The sequence below is a fragment of the Haliotis rufescens genome, unplaced genomic scaffold (assembly GCF_023055435.1).
Source record: "Haliotis rufescens isolate VD_foot unplaced genomic scaffold, xgHalRufe1.0.p SCAF_23, whole genome shotgun sequence".
NCBI lineage: Eukaryota > Metazoa > Mollusca > Gastropoda > Lepetellida > Haliotidae > Haliotis > Haliotis rufescens.
This window is the reverse complement of record NW_025963924.1, coordinates 10,199,534-10,219,821: the sequence shown is the minus strand read 5'-3', so window position 1 is coordinate 10,219,821 and position 20,288 is coordinate 10,199,534. Positions and strand designations below refer to the sequence as shown.

The window sequence follows — 20,288 nt, the reverse complement described above, 5'->3', positions numbered from 1 at the left end:
CTAGTTGTGGCATTCTCACAAGCATAAACAAAAACGTCTCGGGAAATAAATCCCCGACACGTATTTGTTTTCCAATATTGGTTCAGTTAGCTGTAGCACCGTGAGATGCGTTGTCCGTCTGAAAGTCCCTCTCTCCTCAACTGTTGTATCTGGGACAGGTGGGAGCCAAGGTTTTACAGGTGGGCTACGGTGGGCTCGTCGTGCATGCGTGTGTTGTTTTAGCATACCTGTACAGGTGCTGGAGGCATTGTCCTGTGGAGACTTTATGATGAGGAGTTATCACATGTTCACAAAATGTACACAAGGACACATGCGCGCAATTCATCTTCTGGAAGTTTCCAGAGAATTTCGTGAGATGAACCCGGGATGTGAAATTTCTGATACAGTCAGAAAGATATTTTCGTCTGACCTCAAACATTACTAAAAAAATATTACAAATTATGAAAAGAAAAAAAAGTGAGTCAGGAGAGACCATAAAATAATGTGTACACATAAAACATCCTTTACTGAAACAGTATAATAAATATACAAATATATTATTAACTGTACGATGCCAGATTATGCAATGAATAAAAAAATATATATAAATGAAGTTAAGAAAAAGGACAACTCACATAAAATATTACCTAGGATTACACAATAGAAATGTCCTTTCTAATGCAATCTAGCAGGTTTGTATTATAAAACGTTCCGGAGATCTGTGCATGCTGGTATAAAACAGTTTCATTAAGATCATATAAATTGTTTGATAGGCATTAGAGGTGGGCGGAGGACAAAGTAGACACAATTTATAGATAACAATTTCTCTATTTACTGTAAGAATTTACTTGCTTGACAATGGTATAAGGATCTATACCGAAACGTCGCCTACAGTAAACAAAGAAGTTGTTATCCATAATTGTGTCTTGGTCTGATTTATTGTGTCTACTTGATTAAAATCATATAAATGATTATATAAGTCCACACATTTGATATAAAGCACACTAACCGAACAACACTGGTTAAGCTACAGTCACACAGACAGGGCGACCGCGATACAACCTCTTGGCGACTGATTTCTTTTGCGACCGACTGGCGGTCGCTGAGACCGGTGCAACTACTTCTGCCCATATTTGGAATTAGGGTATGATCGCCGATCAATCAGCGATAGGTTTTGCAACTTGTCAGTGATTGATCGGCAACTGTTCGCCGCAGATACGACGAAATGTTTGCAACTGGTTGAGACCGATCGGTGACGAGTCAGCGAATCTTCGGTGACTTGCTGCAACTGAACGGGGACTGGTCGGTGATTAGTTGTCGATCGATCACCCATCAAAACATAATGCATATACAAAGGGTGCTTTTCTGAATCAAATCATGTTTTTGCAAGTTGTCACCGATGAAGCGCCGGTCGATCACCGCCTCATCACTGATCAATCACCGATAGATCGCCAAAGAGTCGACGAGTAGACGAGTAGACGAAACAGATCGCCGCACAGTGGAAATCAATCTGCGATTGAAATAACACCACTTGGGGACCTCTAGGAGACCAATGAAACCTCCGAGCGACCAAATCGGTCGCAGCCAGTCTTTTGTGCATGTTCAAAAGACTAGTTGCCACCGAATGGGTTTTGCGACGCTCTGAAACCTTGTAGCGACCTCAGTGAAACCTTTCAGAGACCCCTGAAACCTCATTGCGATTGTCAAATATTTTGGTCGCCAGGAGGGTGCATCGCGGTCGCAATTTCTGTGTGACCGGGGCTTTACTGCGCATATTCCCTAGTCAAGGGCGTTTACTGACTATAAAAGTCCAGTTATAGCCAGTTAACGCCCTTGCCTCGGGAAGATGGTTTCTGCGTCGCAGACTGGAGCACGGAGCACGTTCGACTGCCGTGTAGCTGGTATCTCTAGCTGTCAGCGTTGTCTAGATACCAAACCGGGCTCACCCACAGCGAGAAAATCGTGACATACCAGTCGATAAATCTCATACCCACCATATTGACGCTGTGTGCATTTGATAAGGGCGCTGTGCAAAACTTGTTACGAATAGCATGTTATCATATGTCGTGGTCCTCCCAGAACCTCGAAAATACATCTTTGTTCCTTTTGCCGGAAAATAACAACCATGACTTTGTTTCTGAGTCTCCAGAACTCAAGTTGGATATTTAGATAAAATGAAAACTTAAAGTTTACTAGCGTCTCAGCTGCACTTAACACTAGATTTTCACACGCTACAGATGGGCATGGTTAGCGCATGACAGAATAATATCTACTGGTTAGTGGATACGTGTACGGTTATATTACATTCTCAGCTCCCTGGGAAGTATATAAAATTCGCAATTCCGGTTATGTCAAAATATATGTTTGTCCCTCAGAACGACTACAATCTGATTAATGTCCAGTCTGTGGATGACATAGGTACGGGCAGTTCAAGCTGTCTCAGGCGCCGAAATTCGCTGTGCAGAGTGGCCTCCCTTATCTGTGTCAGAATCCTGATGCGCCCTGGTTATGATCCTCCATACCGCGACCCATTGGTGGCCAACTTTCCCCGTTCCGAGACAAGCCCAGGACACACGGGTGATTCAGCGTTCTGAGGCGCCGCATGCAGAGTTGCGTCCCTTGGGCACACCAGAAACCTTTGATCGTGGTTGCGAACCCGGTTCGCCCCGATGATGTTTCTAGGTTTGTCAGCACCATACCCGTGCTCGTGGGTTTCACCGAAGTGGTAAACGTCAAAGACCTGCATCATTTCGGGCTTTCCTCCCACATTAAGCTGACACGCCGTGATATAACTGGAATAATGTTAAAAGAGGAGGTAAAACCCGCTCTCACTCACTCCGAGACGAGCCGAATGGGTTCTTGTAGGTTACGGAAATATGCAAGTGATGACGTGGTCTCAGTCGTGACCAACAGGCCATCCCCAAACAAGCCAAATTGGTTCGTGTATAGCTTACAGAAAGATGCGAGCGGTTTCGAATGACCTCCAACAACTCAGGCCATCCTAAAAGAAGCGAAATGGATATTTATAAGGTTAGGGAAAGATGTGAGCGGTGACGGATGGTGCTTGTCTGCTAATTAGCAGCTGCATACGTTACACCTGCTACAAATATTTCACCATTTAGCAGGGGAAATGGAGACTTGTGTTGCTGGCTTTTACCATCAACACCAGAAAACTATTTTTATTATAAAAATCAATTATTTCCTGTAGCTTGAACACCTGTACGACGTGAAATATGCTTGTAGTGGATGTATCTTATTTGTTTTAAATACAAAATGTCGCCCTGCCCTTCCAGAGATAAGTGCATATCATCTTCCTGATTGAACGGAGCATTGTCCTGCCTTGCGTGCAGACGAACCATTCCGTTATTTACAAACAGTTTAAGGTTGGCAGTAATCTGTGACAGTTAGCATCTATCATCATTAATGGGGCAATAGATACCATTCATCACAATTGCCAATTTATCGTAAGCCATATGTTGTCTGTTTGCCGCTGGTACATAGGGACGCAGCCCGTGCTATGGATAGTCAATGAGAGTCACCCCCATGAACATCCGGGGTAGACTAGGTCTTCAGCAACCCATGTTTGCCATAAAAGGCGACTATGCTTGTCGTAAGAGGCGACTAACGGGATCGGGAGGTCAGGCTCGCTGACTTGGTAAATGCATATAATCGTATTCCAATTGCGTGGATCTATGCTCATGATGTCAAACACCTGATTGTCTGGTCCAGACTCGATTATTTACAGACCGCCGTCATATAGTTGGAATAGTCGCCATTTACGGCAAGCATGGGTTGCTGAAGACCTATATATTCTGACCCGGATCTTCACGGATACACTGCTGTGAACAACATTTGGATCACTCACTCTTCTGAAAAAAAATCGTTCGGCTTCTCCTTTCACAGAACAATAATGTGTGTTTTGAAGCAGCGACATGCCTCTTAAAAATCCCAGGAACCACCTTCCTATAGGATATTAATAGTTGGTACCCATGAACGTCTATGAACCTTCAAGGAACGCGCGCAGATAAAGATGGACTCCTCAGTGACGTACATCGCTTTGATTCATGTTGAACATCGTTATAGGCCATTTAAGACGATTGCAAAGGACTAACGTGAACCCCCAACTTAGAGGCTTGAATGGGTTATGAGGAGAGTATTTAGATACATTTTATAAGTTGATTTTGTAGTTATAGGTATACGACTTGCACCAGAAAGGAATTCCAATCACATTCCACTGACACGGCGTGATGTGACCGACCCGTGAAGATCCGGGGTAGAATAGGTCTTCAGCAACCCATGCTTGCCGTAAAGGCGACTAAGGGGATCTGGTAGTCAAGCTCGCTGACTTGGTTGGTGCATGTCATCGTATCCCAATTGTGTGGATCGATGCTCATGACGTCAATCACTTGTCTAGTCCTGACTCGATTATTTACAGACCGCCGTCATATAGCTGGAATATTGCCAAGTGCGCCGTTAAACAACAATCTAAACCAAAAAACCAATTGCGTGGATTGATGCTCATGATATCAATCACTGGATTGTCTAGTCGAGACTCGAATATATACAAACCGCCGTCATATAATTGGAATATTGCTGAGTGCGCCGTTAAACAACAAACCAACCCAAAAAAACCAATTGCGTGGATTGATGCTCATGATATCAATCACTGGATTGTCTGGTCCAGACTCGATTGTTTACAGACCGCCGTGACATAGCTGGAATATTGCTGAGTGCGGCGTTAAGCAAAAATAAAAAAACAAATCGTGAGGTAACCAACATGCAATTCAGAGCGGCATTACATCCACCTCATTCACTCTCGCACCCACTTGAATGTCAGTCTTGGGTAGAATTTAATTCTGGATACGTTGGAAAACCGGCTCAGAATTGGCACACTGCGACATGCGCTTATCGTAGGAACCGTCTAAATTGTGGATCAGGTGGCCGGACTGTGTGACTTGCTTCCCCACCAGTCATCGTTCCCCTGTCGCTGGTTAGCCTAGTCCAGACTTGAACTTTTAAAGCCCATCATGGTACAGCTGGAACACTGCTGCATGCGGCGTTAAACAACATTCACTGTCTAGTCTGAGCTCTGATGTTAGCTGGTGTCCCCCCGCCGTGATATTGCTGGAATATTGCTAAAAGCAGCGTAAAAACCATATTCACTCACTCACTCACTCACTCACTCACTGTTAGATTTGATTGTTAAGCCACGGCGCTTTAAAGATACAAATGGAGACATGTGAACTTGTGCACGGGGCACAAATCAGGTGAGGTTAAGGAACGTCGGTTTCTGAAAGTAGTTGGGTGGGCTTCGGTCCTGCCCCACACTGAAGCACATGAAGCCCATGTAGCACATGTGGTGCTTCCTTGGGCAAGTAACTTTGTTCGAAATATGCCACTGTTCACCTAGCAGTGAATGAGAAATTGTAATGTGGCTGTTAAATTTCTATCGCCTCACAGGCTTGTTGGGATGTATTCTCCCCAGGGAGCTGAAAATGAAATTCGAGTGCACACTGATCCATTTACCAGGAATAATATTGCGCTTTGGGCATCCTCAAGGGGGTGGATTTGGCGCATTATAAATATTAACATTATTATGTGTTCTTCTGAATCTGAGTGTTTGCGTCTTGTCTTCAGCTCTGGTGGTGGTGAGATGCGAATGTCCTCTAAAAGTCCTCCAGATGGCGCAGTTGTGTACTGCCAACCTCGGCATCGGGATCGGCCCTCCCCAGGCCGGCCAGCGGGAGTTTGTCCGTGGGGGGGAGGTCGAGAAGGCCAAGATGGCGTGCAGGTAGGTGGATGTGTTGGTGGGGGACATTTGGCGAGTTGGTCACAAAAACATCACGGCGTGTCAGCTTCATCTTTGAGTGGTCACGAATGGGTGGGTGAGTGAATGTGTTTGGCTAAACCCCACTTGAAGAGTTACATCACGGCGTGTCAGCTTCATCTTTGAGGAACTGCCGTGACTAAATACAGTGTTAAAAGCCCACTCAATCACCTGTCAAATTGATATACTCCATAGTTTCAGTGTGTGATATGAAGTGTTGGCCTTCCATGTTGTATAAAGAAACGCGTGAGTGTTCCCGACCAGACAGTCCCTGCAAGCTAAGAGTGAGTGAGTATGGTTTTACGCCGCTTTTAGCTATATTCCAGCAATATCACGCCGGGGGACACCAGAAATGGGCTTCACACATTGTACCCATGTCGGGAATCGAATCCGGGTCTTCGGCGTGACGAGCGAACGCTTTAACCACTAGGCTACCCGACCGCCCCTGCAAGCTAAGATGCACAGGACCTCAACCACCACTGACAGGAACCAATTTGGAACAAAGTAGCGACATTCAAGCAACCACGACAGGGAGCGCCAGAAATGACGGAAGCCTACTGATACCACTTTGGTACCATAATTGTATTGTTTTCAAATCGAAATTTCTCCTTATTTTCTCCGGTTTTTTCTCGTAACTTCGATTATTTTCCCGTTATTTCAAGTTTGTTTCAATAACTCGAAATTTCGATTATTTTCCCTTTACTTCGATTGTTTTCTCGTTATTTAAAGTTTATTTCAAAAACTTGGAACAACGAGAAATTAATCGAAGTAACGAGAAAACAATCCACGTAACAAGCAAAAAATCGAAATTTCGCGAAAATAATTTAAATAACGAGAAATTTCGATTAAAAAAATAAATTAAATTATGGTACTAAAGTGGCACCATTAGGCTTTCGTAGAAATGGGCTTCACACATTGTACTCACGGGGGAATAGAACCTGTGCCTTCGACGTGATGAACCAACACACACACAAACACACCTTTCTTCCCACAATTAGGCCGACACGGCGCGATATAACTGGAATACTGTTCAAAGCGGCGTTGAACCCAACTCAGTCACTCACTTATATGTTTGAAAAATATCAACCGTACGTCTTTAATTCTCCGGACGCGCCAGAGAGTCATCCCATTGCGATATGTGATGCGGTAATTCACTATAATGATTCACAATGGCGGACGGCCTGTCTGTCAGCAACGCATCATTCCAGCGTCTGTCCCCGCGCCTCTGTCGGTGAAATGATATACGGTTCTCGTGACATTTCACAATGCAGTGGTTGGCTTTATTACTATCCACTGGAATGTGATTTGAAGTAGTTTGGGGGATTTGTGAGAAGTGATTTGAAATGGAGCTTGGGATTTGAAAATATCCATGTTTGTTTAACAACCCATGATTACAATGTGTAGCTGATTGTCTGACGTCATAGGACCGCCACCGTGGTCCAGTGGTAGATCGTCCGCCCTATAAGAGGAAGGTCCGGGGTCTGATCCCCGGTCGCGTCATACCAAAAGACGTTCAAAGATGATACTTGTTGTTGCCCTGTCTCGCGCTTGGCATAAAGGGACTAAAACAAGGACTGGTCGGCTCGGAGTCAGTATGCTGTGTCTGAGCGGGGTATTCATGTTAAACTGCGGCATGGTATCTCGGTGGGCTAGCACTTTAAATCGGCTCCAGTCCGGACTAGTACAAGCACACACACACACACGCACGCGCACACGCACACGCACACACACACACACACACACACACACACACACACACACACACACACACGTACGTGCATGCTCGTCGCTATATAAGTGCACATCTCACTACACCCAATTATGCATGTCCCCAAATACACTGTACATGCCAACAGTGGCTGCATTGCTGTACTATGGGAGTGCCATACTTGTACGGGAGTGCTTTCAACAGAATTGGTAAACTGTCATTGATCAAAATACAAGTAGTCCTTACGGCTGTGCCCTTCACTCGTATCTGCATCTCAATGTAATCGTGGCCGGCGTTATTAAACAGCTAGGAACACTGCATAAACCTACACACAAAGATAACAGAGCTATTCAGAAGTAAAACTACCTCCCACGCACAGGTAAATATAAAACATCAAGGCCACTGAGTAACTAGTCCCCAGTACTCGCGAAAAAAAATTCCACTAGGAGTAAAATGCAAGTTAGCGGTAACAATTATATTGATGGTCATTGAAAACCAAGCAACTAGATCTCTGGTGATCACTATAAATGATCAGGAATGCGCATTCTGTAAAAGCGACAAGAATTGCTTTGTCTCTGTTTCTCGTAGTGAGTGGGTTTGTGGTCAATGCAATTTGCATGTTACAATATTCCATTTGCGATGTGTAGGAGTCGTAACATATCAATTTCAGGACCTTGTGCAGAAATGGTATGTTTATATTATATGCCGTGAGAGTGCGTGCGTGCGTGCGTGCGTGCGTGAGAGAGTGAATGAGTGATGTAAAGCTGCTCAAACAATAGTTTAAAGTGACACATATCGTGGACGTTGACCTCTCAGCTGAAACCATGATCCTGTGCAATGCAGTGTCTGACCATACATCCGAGTCGTGATAAATCTAGGATTCAAACCCCCAACGAACAGGTCCTGGAGCCCTGTTGACAACTCTGCACATTCTACTGGGCCACCCATACTGACATAATCCAGACATGTATCTGTGACGTCATTGGTGTTTTAATTACGACAAAAACGACGAGTGGAAATTGTTCAACGTACAATATAAGATATGTACGCGATAAATCGCAAAAAACAATGAATAACGAAGTGTGGGTTATTTCAGGATATGGTTTATTCTTCCTGCAGTGTTTTATTGTAAGATAAACAACCCCCACTCGCCGTTTATTTCCTAAATTAAACACTGCAGGGAGAATACATCACGAGGGGGCGCATAAACCACGCTTCCTTCTTCATTGTACTTGGCGATTTATCGCGTAGCTATCTCATATTATTTGATACTGACCTGTAAATGATCATTAAGCCTTTCCAGAAATACTTAATAGAATGTCCGTTGTTTTAATGGCTTGGGCCAGCCAGGAAGATTTAAAGGCATTCCAGTGATTGATATGGTGAGCAACGATAAACGCCGTCGGGGTACGTTGACACGCCACACCAAGTCTGACCACCTGATCAATTTAGTCGCCTGAACACAAGCTGCTGGCGACATATTCTAGCCCGGAATCCCCCAGCCTGAGTTTACATGATGACAGGGCTGGTGCTGTTACGATATATATTCTACAACTGACGAGTGATTATGTTACACCACTGTCAGCAATACTCTGAGTTTTATCATGGCAGCCCGTGAGTGATCAAAGCTTTGTCAGGTTGCTGTATTTTGAGCAACACTTAACGCCATCAGGATATGGGTGAGTGAGTGAGTGAGGTGGAATGGGGTTTAACGTCGCGTCCATGATTATTGCACTTTTATAGCGAGGTGCATGCACGTGCACGTGCATGTGCATGTTTGCGTACGTGCGTGCGTGTGCGCGTGTGCGCGTGTATGTGTGGCTGCTTGTACTAGTCCGGGCTGGTGCCGATTTATAGTGCTAGCTCACTGAGATACCATGCCGCAGTTTAACATGAATACCAGACGGTGTTATCCATGTAACTGATGTTCCAGGGAGGGTTTGTTTCACCAGACAGTGTCGTGTATCCGGGCTCTTATCCATGTAACTGTTGTTCCAGGGAGGGTTTGTTTCACCAGACAGTGTCGTGTCTCCGGGCTCTTACAGACAACTGCACGGGAAACACGGATAGGGAACACATTCTCCAGATGATGGTGGATCCTGACAAAAGTGAAGCCAGTGTCAATTACTTCTGTAATAATATCAAAAGTAAGTGGAAATCAATCATTCAAAAACATACATTGTGCTTAAAGTCAAATACAAATGCCCTGAACTCGTGAAGATCTGGGTTAGAATTGGTCTTCAGCACCCATGCTTGTAGTAAGAGGCGACGAACGGGATCGGGTGGTCAGGCTCGCTGACTTGGTTGATGCATGTCATCGTATCCCAATTGCTTACAGCCATGCTCATGGTGTCAATCACTGGAGTGTTTTGTCCAGACTCGATTATTTACAGACCGCCGTCATATAGCTGGAATATTTCTGAGTGCGGCCTAAACAACAAACAAACAAACGTAAACTTTGCGTCTTATATTAGGGACCGACCATTTCATATTCATGGGGACAAGACTAACAGTGTTTGGAATCACAACACATTATTTTCAGAAATTCCAGCATGTCCAGTGACCGTATTTTAAAAAGAAATAGTAATAAACAAAAATATCAACCTTACAGAATAAGAAATGATCGCAAGACCCTGTTATCAATATGAATACAGCAAAGTACTTGTTTTATGCCAATGCTGTAAGAACACAAATACTCCAACATGTATAAGGTGCAATTATGTTAAAACTGTTTTTGTTAAAAAGCAAAGAAATGTGTATTATATCTTATACTGTTTGCACCTAAATTGTATTTCGTCTGTACAAAAAGGCCCGTGGCCTACAAGTTCTGAAATAAAGTGAATTAAGTGAAGAAATGATCGGTCCCTTGGTGAAACTAATAAATGCAAGATAAATGTTTGTATACTTTTATACAAGGCACAATGTTTGATACAAACCATGAAAAGGATTTAATATAAGTCTGGACACAAGAAACATATATCCGGTTCTGTGACTCCTTGGCTACTGGGGGAGCAGGATGCCGTGTTTGGCAGCTCACTGTTCAGGGTTGCGCCCCTTGGGCTTGCCAGGATCGTGGGTTTAAATCTTAATTATTGTCCATGGCTTGTCTGCACCATGCCCGTGCCTTTGTGTTTGTAAATGCCAACGACTTGCGTCTCTTTGGACTTTTCTCCTATGTGTAACGCATTCATATCACTGAAATACTGTGACAGTTCAAAGCAGCTCTAAACCAAACCCCCTCATTAGAACCTTGTAATTATTATTTTCAGCGTACGAAGCGAACGCCCGCTGTATCGCCGAATCCCACCCCGAACAGGTTAACTGCACACACGAGGTGCAGAAAAACTTCAAGACGAAAGCCAAGGCCACCGTCAACATTGACGTCATGATGACGTCAGCATGCAGGCAAGTGTGGCCCTTCCATTTTGCAGCCATACCTCCAATCTAAAAACGTCTGTTAGAGGAAATAGTGAAGATTGAGATCACACTTTCCATGGGGGTCGGGTCCAAATTAAAATGTTTCCAACATGTTTGTAATCTATTTGATTAATTTTATTTAAAATTTTATTCAATATTGTTTACATTAACTTCGGGGTAATCGTGAGTGATTGCACCAACTCACCGTTATTTGCACCAACCACGAACAGATTACTGCTATTAAGACGCTTTGAAGCGAACGTTAGTTGACAGGGAATGGATACTTTGACTCGTTGTTACAGCCTGACTATTATAAGCCAACATAACGTCTTCGCGATAGAAATAGCAAGACCGCGGGAAATCTCAACGGTGACTGATCAAACTGTTCCACACTTAAAATATATCCGGCAATAGCAATCAGTTGTACCAAAGTAATACGTTTTGGTTATTATTTTAAATTAAATTATGAAAATTTCATGAAGTTACATCATAGGGTATTTTTTAACTGAATCACCGGTGGACTGGGAGAAAACGTGTGTACGACTTGGTTTACGAGAAACTACCCACGGTAATCATAATCCCTGCATATAAAACAATGCCTAGCAGAACTTTAAAAAACAATTTAGATGGTAAATCAGTTTGTCTTGTGATGTTTTATTTCAAAATTTTCTCATTTCTCTCACCAAGTTTGTTATCACCTGTTCGTTCACTTGAATTCGCATGCAGAGGGGATACGGTGTAACGTTTTTGCTGCGCATAATACTCGAATACTCTTATGCATTTATGTGATATTTTTTGGCATCCGTAGATTTGGGTAGGGCGAGGTAACTGACAAGGGATTCAGATATGCGGAAATTCGTTTATCCGGACATTATTTGAGAAAAACGCAATTTTCCGGATAAGCGAGTTTCGACTGTATATCAATTAATAGTTACCCTAATTACATGAAGAATATGTCTCATTTCCATTCAACGGGTGGCCCAGTTGTCTAAGGCGTCGCGATTCGCTGTGCAGAATTGCGTCCCTTGGCACGTCAGAAACCTATGATTGTGGGTTCGAATCCCGATTCGCCCAAATTATGTTTCTTGGTTTTTCAGCACCATACCCGTGCTCGTGGGTTTCACCGAAGTGGTAAACATCTGAGACCTGCATCACTTCGGGCTTTTCCCCCACATTAAACTGACACGCCGCGATATAACTGGAATACTGTTATAAGCGGCGCTAAACCCAACTCACTCACTCACTCAAAACTAGTCCCGAATGTGTCGAGTTGTTCCTCTTTAAGGAATGTATGTGTTTCTTTGGTTCTAAAATGCATGGCCAAATCCGAAAGCATTATTCGTGTATCTTTGAATAAATGTTTTCAAGGAATGACATTGTCACGTACGGATTTCATACATACATAAGATGGTGATGAATATTTTATGTATGCAACACTTCTTATCAAGCAATGTCTATATTCTTTGTAGATTCTATAAAGTTGCAGTGTCGTGCTCCTCAAAGGTGATCCGCCGGCGATGTGGTCGTTCTGCTGCCAACGTTGTCGTGAAAATAATGCAGGGCTTCCAGCCTCCTAAATGTCTAAAGGTGAAGTTTGAAGATGAGGGAATTTATTCTTTCGGGGACGCTGATGCCGACGATGACGCAGGAGCATCTTCGGTTGTGACGAGCCACAAACTGATGCTACTTGTATGCGTGTTGATATGCGTGTTCAGGACATTCTCGTGTCCGTAAACACTATAGAAGGATGACACGTCTTGCTTCAATGACCTCCTGTAAACCAGCAACCTCATCGTCAACATTCTACGTCTGCGTGCTGTCGCGAACCAATTGCAGAGAATGTTCTTGTACGCATGGGAAGCTAAAACGATCGGTCCACTATAAATGACCGTCACAGAACGTGGCCTTATTCTGGTTGGTGGCCCAACCTAAAGAGGAGCTTGATTTTCATCTTTCCAATAGCAAATGTAGTAATGGCAATGTTTGTATATACTACTCAAAACAAGTTAAAGAACAGCCGGACTTTCTCATATGATTATTGTTAATCTGTTCTAGCCGTTCGGTTGTTCTTTACATCTTTTTGAGTAGTATGTAAACTAACGAATGCAATGAATTGTACATGGAACACAGATGAAACTCAGGCTCCCACAGATGTGCATGGTCTTCCTTCTGGTGAGGCTCTGGGTTGTGTCGTGGGAAATCCAGTCATTTAATGACGCCATCGAGCCTTACACAAAGACGGACAGACCTATAGTGACACGTGACCTAAATAAGTCACGGTGGAATTCCTTTCTTCACACCTCATGTAATACATAGCAATTTGAACTTGTGTGTCTAAAAAAACATGTGACGCTGAAAAATAGCTTAGTAAGCGTCATTGTGGAATTTTGAAACCTGTGACGATGAAAAGAAGTTATGTAAGCGTCATCGTGTGATAACGTAGTGAGTGGAATGAACGTTCGTTGGCAACTTAAGCCGCCGTTGACAAGTAGTTCACGCGTCCCTTAGAGAGATAGATGCAAACATTGATGCAATGCACCAATGTTGGGATCCGACAGTATTCTCTGTCTCGTCTTAGATTCAGCTAGAATTCCACTATATGTTAGTCGGTGGTGACTTGGTCCAAGTTTCGTAAACCTACGCAATCGTGTCAGATGCGAAACGTTGCGCTGTCGAGAGGTTATCAGACTTCTCCGCCAATACTGCATTACACACGTCACGCTTTCTAAAACCGCTTCAGTGGAACCTCGTTATTGGGAATCCACTGGACCGCGGAATGCGTGTCGTGTTAGCTATAGCTCAGACAAGCCATATAAACAGTAATGTCACTCGGGGTACGGCTTTAGCCTTGTTCCAGGAGTTGCACTACAGGGACAAATAGGCTTCCCACACTGTACCATGTGGGAATTCGAACCTGGTCCCTCGGCATGACGTCACCGCCCTCGCTATAGGACGTTAAGTAGAGTGTTTGTATTTTAACTGTGATATCTGAAGCGTCATATTTATGAAATTTATGAATATGTTTGTAAATCACGACAATCATTCAGCATGAATTGCAGCAGATGTTGTTGTTAAATATGTTGTATGTGGACGTAGCGTTGTGATTGTGTTACAGTGGGTAATCTAAGGTGAATTCAGATACTTCGTGGCGTCCGCCATGTGTGTACTTAGGTCTGCTACAAAATGGCGTCGGCATTATCTACACAGTATGTGATTGGTTGTAGGCGACCAACATGTTTGAGAACCTTTCACGCGTCACATCGAGTTTGAAAACACTGAATCGTTGGTTAAAATATTAGTGAGAATAGAGACCGATTCTTTTTCGCGCTAACAGTTTGTCAAACTGTAGATATTAGTTTGCAAACTGTTTTCGCAATGTGGACACACACACCACACGCACGCGCACACACACACACACACACACACACACACACACACACACACACACACACACACACACACACACACACACACAAACACAGACTCAAAAACACACACACACGCTAAAAAAAACAAAGACAAGAAAAACACTCACACTCTTAATTTAGTCGAGTGATTACGCCTTCAGTTACTGGTTGAAACATACAAGAGTGATCACGTGACGAGTTCACCTCGTCGAAAAAAGCAGGCGTATTTATTCTAAAAGTAGTACTTCTCACAGTTGTGACTATGACCGCCAGGGTAAACATGCTTATATGGTCCTTTTTGTGGCATAACACAACTCTCTCGTCATTAGGTCGGATTGATTCGAATTAAAGGGGGACTAGACTGAACCTGATTTGATAGGTCAACATGTGACAATGTAGTGTGTGTATACGTTAGTCTGTTATTGCGAGGAAGCGTTTTACGTAGTCAAAGAACCCCTTTAAGATAATAGGACTACCTTAGCTTCCGGTATGACATTGACGTCGTACACCAACCAAAGGTGCGTGAGAAATGTTAGCACAGGCGGATCCGGGGTTCATTAAATCAGGCACTGATACTGGTAGAATCGTCTGTATTTAAAATACACAGCTAATACTAGTATTTGTGGGTTCATATGCGATTCAGTGAGACATCACCCTCCTCTAATCTCCGGATCCGCCAATTATACATTTGTAGATGTTGCACGATCGCTTGGCTTGTTTCATTGTTCTTCACCATACATGATAATCCTTTGAAATAATAATGTTAATTAGCGAATGGTTTTGGATGGCATAGACTTCTTGTCACCTTAGTATTTCAGTGTTTTCAACAAATATGACATGTTTGGACAGACATTTGCAGTTCACAAACGACGAAACAGCACTGCCGTGCATATGCCATAGAATCTGTGTAACCCGAAATCCGGTTCCTCCCAAACACGTCGTTTCGGAATTTCGGACGAAGGGGGGAGTTTGGTTTCACGTCTCTTTGAACAATATTCCAGTTACATCAGCTCCATGTGGGAAGAAAGCTCGAATAGGTACAGGTCGTTATTACCGCTTTGGTGAAACCCACGAGCACAGGAATGGTGCTGACAAACCTAGAAACATTCAGTCGAGTCAACATGCTTTTAATACATTTACTAGTCACGGGATAGCGGTCTAGTGTTCTTACACATGAGTAGAAGAATTATTGTATTTTAAAGGCAACATTCCATTTTGGCAGTTCCCTAGCAAACGGTTGTCAAAGGTCAAAGAATTTATGACTTTCCGGAATTAACCGAATAGCGGGTTACGAAGTGTGCCGAGTGATAACGAATATGCCCGAAGAACAAAGATGGGTTTGGAAATTATATGTGGGCGTAACGTTGTCAAATTAGCTCAGTCTGGGATGACGTCATATCTGAACCCCGCCTTGTCTGGCACACATTATTGTGTTGTGGTAAAATTACCCTGATTTAATATTTAAATGTTGACATGATGACAAACAGTACGTGCTTAAAGTGCTTACGGGCATAACAGGAGCTTGGAACAACAAACAACACTGGGGGAAACGTGCTCATTGTATAGTTCCTAGTTTTTGCCTTTTTAGTAATAATTTCTCTCTTAGATGATCATATTGCATGTTTTTGTGTGTCAACAAATTTAGGTTTCACCTCCTTTCAAGTTAACGATATCAAGGCTTGTGTGAGAAGCCATTCAGAAAATGTGGTATCTAGAGTGTGGGTGTTGGGGGTGTGCGATGTGAACCATTATGCAGTCGTCATAAACCTTGAAAGTCCGACATGAAACTCTTACCCCGGAACATTTTCTAAAGCCATCCATATTTTTTGTGTGTTTCTAATCTTCAAACTCAACCAGCAAGAGAGCGAGCGAGAGAAATAGATTTTATTCACAGTTTTTTATAGTGTTTTACACTAATTGTGTCACTTATTTTATGACATTTAAAAGTTTAAAACACTGGTACCAGTCTTTTAATTAGTTTCTGACGTAGTGAGTGAGTAAGTATGGTTTAACGCCGCTTTTAGCAATATTCCAGCAATATCACGGCAGGGGACACCACAACTAGGCTTCACATATTGTACCCATGTCGGGAATCGAACCCGGGTCTTCGGCGAGACGAGCGAACGCTTTAACCACTAGCCTACCCGACCCCAGTTTCTGACGTAGATCGAGTCGCTTTGCTTCGAAACAAATTTTTAATACAAATACCTGAAGAAAGACCGGTCTTTTATGAGTGCACAATGGTAGAAGTATATTTTTATATCGCATCGGCGGGGACAATTGAGATACGGAAACTTTATTATTTCGCTTCAGATTCAAAATTCAGAGCGAGCAGGAGATGGGTAACTCAGAAAAATATACGGAAGGCCTAAAAGAAAAGAAAACATCCCGTGCACGGGAAAAAAAACAGTTAAAAAAGATTAGTAATGAATCGCGGAGAGAAAACTATGTGCGTAATTGAAGTTGCCATATTCTGTTTCTGTGGAATAATTATAGATGATAGTCATAATCAGACTACTGTTCGTCGACATTCCCAATCTCATAAAAATCAGATCTAAGTTTTCGCTGCAGCTAAACAAAGATCTTTGTTTAGCGATAGCGAGAACTAAGATCTAATTTTAAGTAGAAATTCCCTACTCAGAATTACGTCCCCTGTGCGTGCTAGGATCAGCAAATCGTTCGTTGATCTTTGGTTGGTAATAGTTATGATGCACGTTTTGTCAGCTCCGTACCAGCATTTCTCCACAGTCACGGCTTCACTTTGTGCTTTCTTCTCACTCGACCGCGGACACACCTGATGTAAGTGGACACTGTTCAAACCAGACTCACTCGTTATAGTCTTAGAGGAACTGACTTGTCAAAAATCCGTGTCATGTTTGTAGATAGCACCTACAAGATATATGGTCACAATCAGAGGCAGAGCGATCCTTTTATATACGAACACTGCTTGTAACCATATATATTGTAGGTTCTATTTTGGCGTTATAAACCCGTGTGGGCATATCTGTGTGTTATTACCCATAGGGTTAGAAATAACCCAGTTAATAAAAACCATATGTGCACTTCACGCGCACAAGTGTATTGTTTACGTCATCCCGACGGCATTGTTGACGTCGCTCGAATCTTGTGACGTAAGGTGTAAGAAATGATAGGTAATAAGACATTTTTAAGCTCGCGGGAAATAATGGGTAGTAAATAAATTGTTACAATCGCACGTGTTTCATATTGATTTTACGAAACTAATGTAAGAATCCATGCATTACCCTCGCTCTCTCTCGGACGTACAAGAATTCTGACACTCGTTTCGTAAAGTCAGTATGACACACATGCTCGTGTAATAACCCCTATGTTCATGACTTGTATCACAACATTTTTAATTCAAATTAAACTATACATGCTTCCAACAAGATGTTTATTATATGCCTATGCTTCCAACAAGATGTTTATTAATCATGTCTATTGTATGACTAGGTACTGATACAATTAATACTGCGTATTACCAATGTATACCTGTAACCTCTTCAATGACACATTCCTTTCCAACACCAGGTGTCTGGTCTGGACCAGTTTAACTGTCGATTAATGAAGAAGCACTATCAGACATGTCTGAGTTAAGATGAGAGTAATGGTGATATGCAGTTGCGTCCCTTAGGTGTATCAGAATCCTAAGATCGTGGGTTCGAATTCCAGATTCTCCCTAATTTGAGCCTTTAACGGCACCATACCCGTGGGATTCACCAAAATAGTAAACGTATAACACCTGCATCACTTTGGGAGATACTCCTACATTAATCTGATGCTACCGATAAGGTGATAAATAAATGCCATGAGCTGCGTTACTTTTGACTTGGAGTATATTTCTCGCTTCCTCTCACTACTAGCTGCAGACAGGGTAGGTCTCCACACAGAGTAGGGCTGTGCATGGAGAGCCATGGTACACGTGGCTGGACTAAAGGGCTGTTCAAGCTCCGTATCTGATGTATAAATAACATACTTGTATTTATATAATATATGGAATATGGTTACCGCCCTGTGCGAGCCGACTGACAATCACGTTATTAGTGTAACAGATTCAAAATGTTTTATTTTACCAGTTTCAATCAGTTTTCAATTAAATACCTCCCACAAGATGTAAATGTACAGATGATGTTATCTTATGAGGTGTACATGTTTAATGTTGCAGAGTAGCTTGCTAAAGATGTATATCATTGCAGGGACCAGTCATTTATTGCGGGGCGGGGCGAAGCGACGCAAGAGATAGGCAAGGGAGGTTCTCATCCAATACACCAATACATAACTGTATAGTTTAAGGGGAACGGTTAAGAAAATAACTACATATATGGGTGGTCGGGGTGTTAGTGGGAAAGTGTACAAGTCTTTGGGGGAGTTGCAACATATGTATGAAATATTTTTTATTTAGAATCGGGTAACTCCAACCCTATGATTAATGACTGGTCCCTCATTTCACCAGCTTCATCCTTCCTTTTTGTTGCTCAATCACTTGTTTATCTTGTACATATATATATACATATATTGTAGTCCAACACCAATGGGAATGTAAGGTACATAACATCATAGGGAATTCAGGTTACTTCTAACTGATGGTGACAAAATAATAATCCCAATATCCGAGCATCCTCGATTATCCAGGGTAATATATCTCCATTATTACGATAAACACCCTGGACCCAGGGCCCAGTCCCCGCACAGGTTCGTTTCAGGTCCGTATCTCCATTTATCATCACTAACAGCATAGTTTTTCTCTCGCTCATGATTTATATGACTGTACGCCCTATTTTATTAGCATCCTGCCATTCGGGGCTCAAAAACGAGGCTATTGTAGTGAATGGGTCCACGGTATTTACCACAATAATATGGAAATATAATGCCCTAGATTATCGAGGATGATATTTGATGTAAGCTTTCCTGTTGGAATAGAAAGTATATCGTAAGTACTGGAAGTCATGGTTTTGGCTAGGATTCCGGAATCTTGCAAAACAGAAATAAAGACACAGGGATCACATAACACGAAACTGCTTTGTACACATTTTTTTAATTAGCTAGGTAATAGTTTTAAATGGTGATAAAAAATATACCACCATTGGACATGGTACCTATATGTGGTACCATTCTGTCCTAGAATCCTCAAGCCTGCTCCCAACAAACCAGTAGATGACAGGGTGAACATATTGCCAAAATCACATGTAGAATCGTAAATAATTGTGGTCACTTCATGATTGATATTCAGACATTAATTTATTCTTTTGTCATTGGTGTGTGCATTCTTGTTCATGTTCGCCTCTTCACTGGCAGTTTTGACCCATGTATAATCTCCTAGTCCTGCTGTTAGCCACTCTAGATGGTCCTGACGCTGCACATCCACAGTATATGCAACCATACACTGTAGTGGCCTTACTTCATTGTTTGGGTTTTACTCCTTGGAATAAATATGGTTTTGAAGGTACTCTGAGTTGGTGTCATGTGTATGGTGCATCTGTTGGTGAAGGAGGGGCTTTTCACAGCCCTGAAGTCCCAGTCACAGACAACTCACAGCTGTTCTATGAACCGTCTTCTCATTGTATATCGACCTGTGATGATCCGGATTAGAATTGTCTTCACCAACCCATACTTGTGGCAAGAGGTGACGGGATTGGGTGGTCAGACTGACTATTCTGACTACTGACGGATTCCAATGCTCATGATGTCAATCACTAGATTGTGTGGTAGAGACTAGACTATTTTCAGACAACCATCATATAGCTGGAATATTGCGTTAAAAGACAAAAAAACAATTCTTTTGAACTTTAGTGGAGTCAATGCTGTTTAATGCCAGTCTGGTGAAATATCGATCAACCTAAACATGACCACCTGATCCCCATTTAAGTTCCACACTCAGCAATATTCCAGCTTTCTGGACCAGACAATTCAGTGATTGATACAATCAAAATCA

At 42.6% G+C, this 20,288-nt stretch overlaps 1 protein-coding gene across 1 annotated transcript in view; it reads left to right on the top strand.

Annotated features, from left to right (window-relative positions):
• Positions 1 to 19,802, top strand: part of LOC124133052 — a 52,178-nt gene extending 32,376 nt beyond the window's left edge. Inside the window, exons 2-5 of the mRNA XM_046497263.2 lie at positions 5,617 to 5,770; positions 9,513 to 9,661; positions 10,784 to 10,919; positions 12,401 to 19,802. Coding sequence (XP_046353219.2) covers positions 5,617 to 5,770; positions 9,513 to 9,661; positions 10,784 to 10,919; positions 12,401 to 12,665 — 704 coding nt within the window. The 3' untranslated portion in view covers positions 12,666 to 19,802. The remainder of the gene's footprint in view (positions 1 to 5,616; positions 5,771 to 9,512; positions 9,662 to 10,783; positions 10,920 to 12,400) is intronic.
• Positions 19,803 to 20,288: the final 486 nt, after the last annotated feature.